Consider the following 12,061-nt stretch of genomic DNA (forward strand, 5'->3'; position numbering starts at 1 on the left):
ATCCTTATACTGCTGCTTCGAGAGAAACGCGAGGCTTCATCCCCCTGCAGGATGTTTTTAGACACCTATAAGCAAATTGGTGTACATTTTTTGTCTGTATTGATAAAAAACGCATTTTCATACAAACCATGTAAATAAATACAGCACTTGAAAACATCTGCTGCAGAAGGGCTGAGCTGCTCTTCCTGTCTGGGGGCTCGCTGTGTCATGGAGTTCGCTCGAGGGTGTTGGGTTTAGGCATAAGCTGTGGGTCCCTCACCTGAGTTCCGCCACTGTCGGATTCAGTGTGGTAGCAGTATAGTTTTATTATTAGCAACACACATTCCATTACGTCAGTTAAAGTGTTCAATTAAAAAAATTAGATCCCAGGAGTAGATTTGAATAGCTAAATGTTGATTTAGATTCTTTAGAGACTCGCTTTGGACATGCTGCTCTTTACACCTCCCTCTCTCAAAGGAGGAAGGATGGATAAAGCATTACATTTTCCCATTAACAGCAGTGGAAAAACGCTTTAATTGCAGTGATTTTCTTTTCTTGAAAAATAACTAGCAAGAGTTATCGTAGTGCTTTTTCTTCATACGAGCTTTTACAGTTTTCCTCAAGTATTTTTCCTTCCTTCCTCTTCTCCTTACTAAGGCAAACACCGTTTTTTCCACATCAGTCCTTTGGTGATGGCTTATGAAAAGCCACGAGACGTGAAATCCTGGAAGTGCTGTGTAGCAGGACAGCTCTGCAGATAACCTGTCTTCTTTCAAAGCTTTCCTTTCTTTTCCAAAGGTTTTCTAGACTGGGTTCCTAAGAAAATGCAACGGGTAGGATGTGTTGAGCTGCTGAACACAGTCCAGAGACGAATACAGCCAAGGCTTCACGTTTTTGGACATATCCATGAAGGTCAGAACACGTTTCCTTCTATCTATATTTAGAAACCACAAACACAGAAGTTGTCTGGTTTAACTGAGCATTTTCAAACTTGGACGTCTGAGCTGAAGCACTTCTGGAATTCAGATACTTACGTAACTGCATATATAGGGATGGAGTTGGCTGATACTCACATTTCAGTATTTGTGCTTCAGCTTCTCTTTCAGCTTCTACATCTATAAAACAGGGTGATGCCTCCTTCACAGAGAGGATTACTGTGAATTTTAAAATAAGAACACGAGTCCAGTACTTACAGAAAATATTAGGATTGGTGGATGGTATTTTCCTCTGCTGAATCTCTGTGACTTAAGATAATTCCTGTAAGCTCTCTGTGTCTGTTTCTGCGTTTGTAAAATGGGTCAGAATGCTTTGGGGGGTGCTTCTAAGGCTTAATCTTCAAGATTGTTCAATAAAGGTTGTCTCCCCCCATCAGTGCATACGTGAAGTTGAAATCAAGAGGGATGTCACCACTGACTTGTGGAGAAGTTCGGGATACTTGTTCATGTATTTATTTGCTTTGGTAGGGGAAACATTTGGCACCCAGACAAAACAAAGTGGTTCTCTTGCCTATTTGATTTTTAACTGGAAAAAGATGAATTCCCTTCACATAAGTCAGTAAATGGTGACAAATGTGCTCCGCTGAGTTCATCTCCAGGCAAAGGGAAGGGTAGAAGCTGCCTGCCGTGGAGAGGTCCGTGCTGTTCACGTGTCGTGGCAGCAAGGCTTCAAGCCGCAGCCCCACCAAGAGAACCCCAGGGCTGCAGGCGTGTGCCCCTTGGAACGTGGTACCACGCCTGTGTTACCAGCTTCTTGGCAGCGTGCACTTACTGGCAGGGAAAGGTGCTCCACAGCCGCCAGTTCTCTGCTTCTGGGACTGCTCCAGCCTCTGAGGTGGGGTCTCTGTGCGTCTCACCAGTGTCAAAACGAACAAGTGGAAAAACCGCCGTAGCTGGCTTTGGGGTTTCTGTGAAGATCCGTTACCCTTCCCAAGAAATCCCCCTCTCTGGCTTGCTGCTGGGGCTTTCACCGTGCTAAGTGAGAAGTGACACTGCCGAGAGGTGTGCTGGTGTAAAATTGATGGGGACGACATTCAGGTTATTTTACAGCTCAGGGACTAAGCCCCTTCTCCTCCTGTGTCTCATCTTCGGTGACCCAGTAATGCCTGGTTAATGTCCAGAGTGCTGCTAAATCACAGAGGAAACAAACAACACGTAGCAGTATTTTTTCATAACCTTTTGCTGTTGGAGCAGTCTTGGAGATTCCGTACGAGAGAGCAGGTGAATACAGCTCAAACTCATTGTCTTTTCAGAAATGGTAAGCCGAGTGGGTTGCAGGGGATATAAGCAAACAGTTAGCAAGCCATGAAGCTTCAGGCAGGTAAACAAAATCACATCTGCTAAAACCGAGCCCAACTTTGGCTCCCAAGGGCAAAGAGTGGCACCTCCACCGAATGGTAAATCTTGTGAATTAATATAGTTGGCACAGTAGGCATCAGCACACAGAAACAAGGTACTCTTTGTTAACGATCATAATTTAGAGAAAACAAATGGGGAACTGCCTCGCCTGTTCTGCAGTGGGAGGCTGAGTCTCTGCAGAGGAGAATTCCCATTGCAGACAGCCTGTGCAGACGAAGCTGCTCTTTGTAGAGAGAATGCATGATGTGAACAGATGAGTTCTTCCCCTGACTGAGCCTGGCTACATCTGCAGCAGTCATTTACTGAACATCCAGGAGGAAGAGATGCTGAGAAGAGACGTTGCTTCCCTGTTCCCCCTCTGCACTGCTGTCGCTGCCAAAAAGTCCCTCCCCACGTTGCTGCTGCTGGACCCCGGGGGACGGGCAGCGTGGCAGGGCCCCGCTGCAACCCTGGCTTCCCGTTACAGCCAGGACTTGGCTGAGGTCACGGCCAAGGAAACTGTTGGCAGCAGGGTAGGAGTGAAAACTGTAGCATTAGGAATGTTCCAGCAAAAAGAGTGTATCAGCAAGCTGCTTCTGTTCCTCCCAAGGTGTCGCCGAGGAGCCGGGAAGTCCCGGCAGCAGTGCTGACCGTCCCCGTGCAGTCTGTGTTTTACACAGAGCAATTGTTCTGTGGCAGACAGCAAGTGATGGAAAGAAATGTCTGTGACAGGAACCTGACAAGAGTTTTCTTCCCTCCCTAGTCCCTAATTATAATGTGGTTTTTCCATGGGGAGTCCAGGAGACCTTGCATTATTCAGGGTATTTTAAGGAACAAAAAAGAAAGGAATTTGGCTACCATTTCTTTGTTTGAAAATTATGCAACTACCAATGCTTCTATAAGACACAAAATTTCACTCAGAAAAACTGTAGGACCCGAGGTACCTAGGGTTTGGATAGCTGGGACGTAGGCAGCAAGGGATATGTTTCACTATTCACTTCATTAATGGTGAGACTGAATCTTAGCACAGTGCTTCCTGCCAGGGGATTTCCCCCAAATCATACATTTCTCATTGTGTATCCATTTCTTCATACCGATTGTAATATTCCAATGCAAGTTGCCAACATTTGGCTTTAGCGTAACGAAGCTTATGTTTTTTCCTAGTCATTCATGAGGAGATTTTTGACAATGCGGTGTGTCTACTTTTTCATAACGCCCGAGCAGTTCAGGTGCTGCTACAGCATCTCGCTGTATCTCTGCAGCAGCAGGGCTGGGAGCTGCAGTTTCTGCCCATTTACCTCTGGAATTGTGTGGCCTTGGTGTCCGGTCAGACATGAGGTGTAGTTAAAGCTTTTTCACCACTGGTGAGACATACAGAGGGGTGTTTTCTCCCAAGGAAATGCTGTGGTGTCTTAGGCTGTGAACTCACCTTGTCTGTCAGAGAATGCATTAATAAACCCATTTTTTAATCTGCCCGGGCAGGCATTTTAGCATCTTCCCATCAAACTGGGTGGGAATTGGTTAACAAGTTCAACCACAGAGGAAGAAGAGGTTCCTGCTAGACAGGTCCTGCCCAGGTGCACACCCTCCCCTTGGCCAAGCAATGCTTTTTCTTCATTGGTTGCTTAAAAGATGTACAATAAAGGACAGAAGAAGAGGTGGAAAGATGAAAATTGCCCAAAGTTTGCTGTGCTGATGACTGCAAACCGAAATGATAAGAAATATTTATTTTTCAATGCTGTGATTATCTAAGCTCCATCTTCTCATCCTTTCTGAAACGGAGAAGGTTTTAAGAAAAAAGCTTTGCAGAGGAAACCAGCTGTCTTTGCAGGGAGGTTTGGCGAGTTCGCTGCCAGAGATTATAGCCACTGGCTGGTGAGGGTCCATTTTGCTTTTCTTACGGAATTCAGAAGATGGCAAAAGGTTCTGCTGCAGGACAAAGATGGTGTTGCTAGTTCAGGAGACCATGTTTTGCATGAAGAGGATTTTTAAATTCCGTCTGAGTAATAAATGTGGAACTCACTGTTGTGTGATAAAGGTGAATGATTAAAAAAAAGATAATAGTGAATAATGAGAGTAAAGAGAATTTTTCTTTCTTTGTAGGTTATGGTGTCATGGCTGATGGAACTACTACCTACGTGAATGCATCTGTGTGCACTGTGAATTACCAGCCACTTAATCCACCTATAGTTATTGACTTACCTACTCCAAGGAACACATGATTATAATGAGGATCTAAAGTTGTACCCAACACATTAGCAACTTTATATTGCTGGCTGAGAATCCCAGTAGGGAACCATTCAACAAAAACGCAAAAACCTTCTTCTTTTTTCCCTGCTAGTTCTTCGCAGATAAATTTTGAGTGACAAAAGTGGATGAGGAACACAGACATTTTGGTGCCAGAAACAGATTAAAGACTTTAACATTTCACCATTAAAATATTTGTGAACGCAGAAAGTGAATGCATTCCACATATATATATACATATACATATATATCTCTCTCAAGTAGGGACTTTTGTATATACCGTACATTATATTGGACTTATTAAAAGAACAATGTCTTTCAAAGGAGTGTTTCTTTAAGAAAGTTTGCAGTTTAAACTTAAGTGTTTAGACTAGGATTTCCTCATTTCAGATGTTTCCCAGTGAGCTCTTGGTAAAAGAAAAATGATGGTAAAGATGTTTTCCCTTAATTAACGTGGCAAATACAAAAGATGGCGCAGGAAGGGCCGGTCACAGGAGGAAAGTTATTACTTCGAGTCCTCCAGGTCTAAGTCTTTGCATCTATTCAAACCCGATGCAATAGAGGCCCTAATTCACTGTACGGAAATGAAGTTTTACTACATCTGGCATTACAGATGGTAGGGGAAATGGTGCATATTGCCGGCGTGCTGTAAACAGCTCAACATTCGAGAAGGGAGACTGTGTTAAGTGCAGTATAAACTCAGGAATTTGTAACCTGGCCTCGCCTGTGAAAAAAAGGATGACATTTCCCTTAAAAAAAAAGAAAAAGAAGAAGAAAAAGCATAGCTGTGTTTTCATACGGTAAGGCGATACGTGATTGTATGTAAAAAGCAAAAAACCACCACGAAACCCACCCCTAATGCTCGGCAGTGGTGTGTTAAATAAAACCCACGGGGACTATTTGTTAAAACCCGTTAACGGGACATGCAGCCACTGATGAGATTACTGCTTTGACTTTGGGCCCAGCCAGGAGTGATTAAATGTCGTTGTGATCCCTGTGTCCTCGGGGAGCTCCCGGCTGTCAAGGGGCAGGGCTCACCCCGAGGTGGGGTTCGGGCACCCGCTTCTGGGAGCTCTGTGGTGGCGTCAGCGGGGCGAGAGACGCGCACAGCAGAGGGGACAGAGCAGGGGCCACCTCACGGGGCCCCTCTGGCGTGTGCCCGCTCCCGGACCTGCCGAGAGGCCCCAGGAAGCCGAGCTGAAACCCGCGGGTCGTGCTGCCTGTGACTCCAGGCAGGGCAGGGCCCGTGCCGGGAGCGGCCGGGGTGGCCACTGCCGCGGCGCTGCCCCCGCGCCCCCCTGCAGCTCCGCAGGCGTGCGGGGGCCTCGGTCCCAGCCCAGGCAGGGGCTTGAGAATTGATCCCAAACCCACCGCCAGAAAAAAAAAAAAAAAAAAAAATGGTGCTTCAAATGTGCCCTACAAGAAGTGGGTTTCTGCCTTGACCTAGCGAACATCTCCGTGCTCAGAGAGAGCCTTTTTGCCTTGATGGAGAGAATTTCCCGCTGTATTCCGGGCGTGGACTGGACTGGGGGCCGACGGCCTCCAGCCGTTGATGTTGTCCGCAGGCGTCGGGCAGACGACGGCACGGCCAGCGCAGGGTGTGCGGGGCCCCGCGTGCCCACCTCTGCACGCTCGCGTTGGGTAATGGTATATGTTACTTTTTGCCTGATCTGTGGATGTAAATGTGCGTTTCCTGTAGCAGCTGCGTGGACATTACGTGCATACACAATTTTAAATTTCTGTGTCGCCAAACCGCGCTGTGCCGGCCTCGACTTTGCGCCAGGTGGGAGAAACGTCATTTCGCCGGCGTCCCGGGGGCAGCAGGGACACGCAAGCCCAGTGACACCTGGGCTGTGACCCAGGCACAGCCACCAGCCCGTCAGAAAACACGACAGGTCACAGGTCTGTCGTTGCCTGTAAGCTCTTGGGGACTAAACCAACGTGCTGCCTTTTCCTGAAACGAAACCGAAACCAACTGGTGACGCCTGCAACTGGTTTTTGGGTGAATAGTTCACAAGCGCATGAGCAATCGGCCATGAATTCAGAGGGGGCCACTTTTGTCAAATCTATTGGTGTAGAAATTGCAGGATCAGCTCCTAAATCAGCGAGGACTGAAATTCATAGTGGAATATGAACTCCCGCCATCATCGGGAAGATGAGCAATAGCATGTAGTTAGAATAAAAGTGTCTTAGCTCGTCACAATTCAAGCGGTTTGCAACAAATGTGGCAGGAAATTGGCTGTATGTTAAGGTCTGAAATGTTTACATTTGCTCACGGCACTTGAGAGACTAAAATGTTAAAAGTGGGGGGAAGAGGTTCTTTTATTAGCCTCAACAAAATTTCTATGTCGACCATAAACTATTCTCTTAAAAATAATTTTTCCTAAGGTATCTTCAAAATACTGTGTATTTTTATGTGGAAAGGATACAAAAGCAGCTGTTACTTCAAAATATCATTTAAAGTACTTGAGGTATGAAAGCTTAAAGATTATTTAATCATTTTGGCATAACTTGATTGTTGTTGTAATTTTTGGTCAGAGCATGTTAGACAAATAAAAAAAAAACCAAACCAACCACCAACCCCCCAAATAAGGTCTCTCTGTCCACCCCATGCATTGAGCTCCCGTGGGAAAGGCTGCGGGCGTCCTGTGGGCGCGGGTGCAGGCTGGTGGGATGCGGCGGGATGCGGTGGGACGCGGTGGGATGTGGTGGGACGTGGAGTGACGCGGTGGGATATCGTGGGACACGGTGGGACATGGAGGGACGCGGAGGGACGAGGTGAGACTGTGGAGGGACCGCGGAGGGTTGCGGATGGGCCGAAGGCAGCGGGTGGGAGTTGGGGCTGCAGGGACGGGGGAAGGGCAGCGGCTGCCTGCAAGGGGTGAGTTGGGGGAAGGTGCCGGATGCGCGGGAGCAGCGAGCGCGAGGGCGAGCTGCAGCGCGGGGAGGCAGCGGGAAGCCCGAGGCCGTCCTCGGGGCCAGGGCAAGGATGGCTCTGGCTCCGAGAGGAGTGGAAGCCTCGGGGATGTTCTCTCAAGGCATTTCCCACCCCACTCCCCACCACTGACCTTCACTGACAGCGGGAGCTTCGCTCCCAGGACGTGCCGGTGCGTGGCACTAATACGTGTGTCCCCATCGCCAGGCAGAATTGTTCCCGAGATTAATTTCAGTTTGTTTCAGTGACGAATAGGGGAGATATCGCTGCATGTCAATGAAAAAAAAAAAAAGACAAGATTATTTTTACCTCTCTCAGTCGCATACGGCTGAGGATGTGAAATGTTCCTTGGCTACGAGGCACGAGCAGGCTGGGACTCGGCACCCGCCGGAGCAGCTGCCTCTCCCCAGGCAGCCCCCACCCGCCGCAGCTGCCCCAGCCCCGGGTCTGGGCTTCCAGATGATGCCGTTCGGTAGCCCCTGAAGCCAGAGACTCCAAAACTACGACGGTCTTCAAGGAGGTTGCTGCAGGGAGTGAGGCCGGTGGCAGCACCACGCTGGCTGGCCCTGCCGGGGGCTCCGCTGGCCGGGGGCTGCGGGGAGGGAGGTGACAACCCGTCTGCGGGACGGAGCGGGTGGGCGCCTGCTCTGGCCTTGCTGCAGGAGGGACCCGGAGGAGGGAAGGAGCAGTTCATCTCCAGTCACTGACTGCTGCCAGCAGCCGATGTAAATGCTTCAGAGGAAAGAGGAACGAGACATTCCTTAGAAGGCAATTTTTGGAATAATCTGCCCATGGGGATCTTTGCCCCCCTCCCATTTGTTCTTGTTTGCATGAGAATTTCTCCCTTAAAAACCCATATTATTGCTCACTACTAATGTAATTCACATATAGTGAATATAACTGCAAATGTTCTTTTCTTTCAGGTACGTTCCCATCCCTTTCTTGCAAGTCTCTCTGCATCTGTGATTTCAGCGATATTTTGGAACAGTGAGCTCCCGGGTGGTTATGCACAGTGCATTAGAACAACACCATTTCACTTATCCCTGTTCGTGTGCTGCTGTTCGGTTTATTGACTGTCCCTTTGTTCCCTTTTTATGTGAAAAGTGTAAATAGGAGTACTTATATGTACCTTCTTTGTGCCATTTGTTATTTTGTATACTGCCATTATGTTGCTTTTTACTCACTTCGTCTAGAAATTAAAATCATTTCAATTCTAGCTAGACTCTATTTCTAACCCTCTTACCTTCCCATCCCCTCCTCTCCATTCGGTGTGTCCTCTGGGCCTTGGTGGGAAGCAGCGATGCCAGGAGAGGACCCTCCTCTTCCTTTCTCTCCGAGCATTTGGAGACAGTTCCCTCGTACTTTCCCTCCTGATCGTTATCCAGTGCTGCTCTTCAGTTGTGTGGGATATTTTGGGGTAATAATAATATATATTTGCAACCCCCCCCGTGGAGGACTGTGGTGAGCTGCCCATGGCCCCAGCTGGGTTTTCCCTTTGAGAAGTGACAGCTGAGCTGCTCCTCCCTGGTTTTCACAACCATCACCCCCTTCCTACCAGGCTGTGCCCATGGGGGGATCCTTCTCCCCTGCTCTGGCCCGTTCCCCGGGTTTGGTGGTGCCCTTGCTGACCCTCGTCACCCCCGTTGGGCTTTGCTGTCGGGGGCACCTCGTCCGCTGTGTGGGGTGAGAGCCCCGGGGCTGGGGGTGCTGCTGGGTGGGGCACGGAGCCGTCTGACGTTTGCCCGGTCCTCACCCTGCTTCGGGGGTTTCTGTTTCTTGGCTAGTGCCTAACCCATGACCCTCCTTTGCCTCCCACATAAAGCTCTTTCACGAAGGCCTTTAGCAAAACCTTTGCAAGTGTCCACACCAATTATATCAGGGATATCTCTTCTTGCCAGGACTTTGATGTACCAGAAGCTTTCAAACAGATTAAAGGAACAGGTTTTTCTGTTCCACAAACCGCTTGGCTTTGTTCCCCCGCTCTGGCCCGGTGAAGTGTATTGCCTCTCTAGAGCACAGTGGGCTAAAGCTGAGCCGAGTAATTAACCTCCCTCCCTGCCACGGGCCAGCGCTCCGCGCGCCCTCGCGCTCGTGCCGTTTGCTCCAGTCGGCGCGATGGGGGCCCGTCGGCAGGCAGATCCCTTCCCGCTCCGGAGGAGAAGCCGCTCGCGTGCTCAGAGCGAACCCGGTACCGTGCTGCTCCCGCCCTGGTTGTCCCGGGAGCAGCGCGGCACGGCGAGCCTCAGGGGATGGGGGACAGCGTGGAAACAAGGACCCCGACGGGTTGGCCCTTTCGCTTACTCTCATTACATTTCTCTTCTGTCGCTTTCTGCTTTCTGGACGGGATGAGCAGCCTGGGGAGGGCCAGATGGGGAAGGGCTGGATGTTATAAACACGATGCTATGGCTCGTGGTAGCGTTAAACTGCAAAATCAGGGTAAGGAAAATGCTCTGTGTCACCACCTGAGCTGCCCAATACCCCGGGAAGGCGGGGAGGGCCGAAGGGGCACCGAGGCACCCTCCCGCCAGCCCAGCCCCAACACCCCGTTCCCTGCCGTGGTCTGAGCCCGGGCCGGGCGGCCCCGCTCCCCGACAGCTGAAAGTTGGGAATATTAGAGGCTATTGGGGTTGGTGGCACGAAGCTTTGCACAGAGGCCACCGGAGCAGAGGGAAAGGGGTCACAGAGGGTCCTGGGTACCTTCCCCCAAGGGCCCCCTCGGTTGGGGGGTGGCTGGGGATGCCGCAGCAGGGACCCAGCCTGCGGGTGCATGGGGCCGCAGGCGATGCTGGTGCGGGGCTGGTGCCCCCACCTGCCCCTCTGCACGGCCCGGAGCCCCGCGGCCCCCCGGCTGGGCGCGGTGGGTCCTGCAGAGGCTTGTCTCTGTCCCTTTGGGTTTCCATTTCAGGTGGGCAGTGCTGCCCTTCCACCGAGACACCAGGGCCCCGAAGGGGTGACGGTTGGGTTCCAGCAGCACGGGCCCACAGGGGGCTTTGGGCAGCCAGAAATACCCTCGTCTGCGCCGGGTAATAACCCAGCCTGGCTGCAGCGGGGATCTCACAGCCTCCTCCAAACTCTGCCTCCCACCGTAATGGCCTGGGCCAAATTTTCTGGAAATAATGAAGTTAGGCAGGATGAAGCTATTTTAGTGGAGTGGGCAGTTAAGCCCGTATTTATTTCTTCTACTGTTTTATAAGGCCGTTGCATGGCGCAGCCATTCTGATTGCATCTGTTACCTGATATTTTAAAATGAGCAGAAAGCTGCTCTATACGGACGTGTGGCGGCTGCTGATTACTCTTCCTTTGTCACCGACTCCTCTGCTTCCCAGGGCCAGTCCCTGCCACTTCATGTCACACACGGTGGGGGTCCCCAGGCAGCTCCTCACTGTGGGCACCCCCACTCTGAATACCTCTGTGGTGTCCCCAGGGATGACGTGTGAGCCTTAACCCACCCTGGTCTTGCTTCTGAGCCCACAGACAAACCGAGGACCCGCAACAAGCCGGGAGTGGTGTAGGACAAGGGGTGGGTGAGCCCGGGGACATCTCCTGGCATCACCCCGAGCCTCTCCGGGTCAGCGGGTACCCACACGTGGGGTAGGTTTGCCTCTGTGGGGAGGGAGGAGCCCTGCTCCGGGGGAACAAATGCCAACTCCAGTCAGAGCAGAGGCAGCTCCTCCCTCAGCAGGCGGCCGAGGCGAAGCGTGGCAGAGCAGGGCAAACCTCCAAGACGAGTGCCCACAGGTCCCCCGGGCCCCAGCATCAGAGTTTGTTTGTGAACCGATAACCTCATGGCCTGCCCGCGGCGCTCTGACCGGGATTGCCGCCCCTCCCTCGCGCGCCAGGTGACGCAGCACCCTCTGCCCTGGAACAGCTTTGCCGTCCTCGGTAGCCACGTACTCGGGAGAGGAAGAGCTGCTGTGAAACCACCAAGGAGTCAAGAGAAGGAGCTGCCTGGAACCTGCCGCCCCATCGTTTCAGCCTGTGCCCTCGGGTCCCCATCACCGGGGAGCGATGGTTTACCCACACTCCGCCAAAGCACCTTCTTTCCCCGCCTGTTACGCTTGTAACAGACTGTGTACATAATTACATTTATTGCTTGTTCAAAAAGAAATAATAGCTCTGAAGTATTACCTACCGGGTCCGTTTCTGCGGATGCCCGTAACAACAATTAATCACACGTATTAACACGCGGTCAAGAGACCTGTCAAAGCTGGAGCTTTCGAGCAGTAAACAGAGCTCACGCAATTAGCAGTCCCCGCTCTGAAAACACTTGGATTGATTCATTGTTCCTCCCAACACCTAAGAAAGTCGGGGAAGTAATAAATCATGAAAATAGAGACAAGGCACTCAGCAAACTATGATGAAGACACTTCATCAGCCGCCTTCAGCTCTGCGTCCGTGTCGGCACTGGCCGAGCTGGCCGCACGACAGCTGTAACCAACACCAGGGTAAACTTGGAAACACTGTGCTCTCGTCTAAGTTAAAAGCAGGGGATTTCTTAATTGCTTTTAATCCACCTGCTACCGAGCAGATGCTGTCCCTTGAAATAAAGGTACATGGCAGAGATTTT

General features: G+C 50.8%; 1 protein-coding gene across 4 annotated transcripts in view; it reads left to right on the forward strand.

Annotated features, from left to right (window-relative positions):
• MPPED1 (metallophosphoesterase domain containing 1) overlaps window positions 1-7,131 on the forward strand; it is a 62,575-nt gene extending 55,444 nt beyond the window's left edge. For all 4 annotated transcript variants that reach the window (XM_074901722.1, XM_074901724.1, XM_074901725.1 and 1 more), the window contains 2 exons: window positions 778-891; window positions 4,416-7,131. In XM_074901722.1, the coding sequence (XP_074757823.1) occupies window positions 778-891; window positions 4,416-4,534 (233 nt within the window). In that variant the 3' untranslated portion in view covers window positions 4,535-7,131. The remainder of the gene's footprint in view (window positions 1-777; window positions 892-4,415) is intronic.
• The last annotated feature ends 4,930 nt before the right edge of the window (window positions 7,132-12,061 follow it).

Source organism: Athene noctua, chromosome 3 (assembly GCF_965140245.1).
Source record: "Athene noctua chromosome 3, bAthNoc1.hap1.1, whole genome shotgun sequence".
In the NCBI taxonomy this organism is placed as follows: Eukaryota; Metazoa; Chordata; class Aves; order Strigiformes; family Strigidae; genus Athene; species Athene noctua.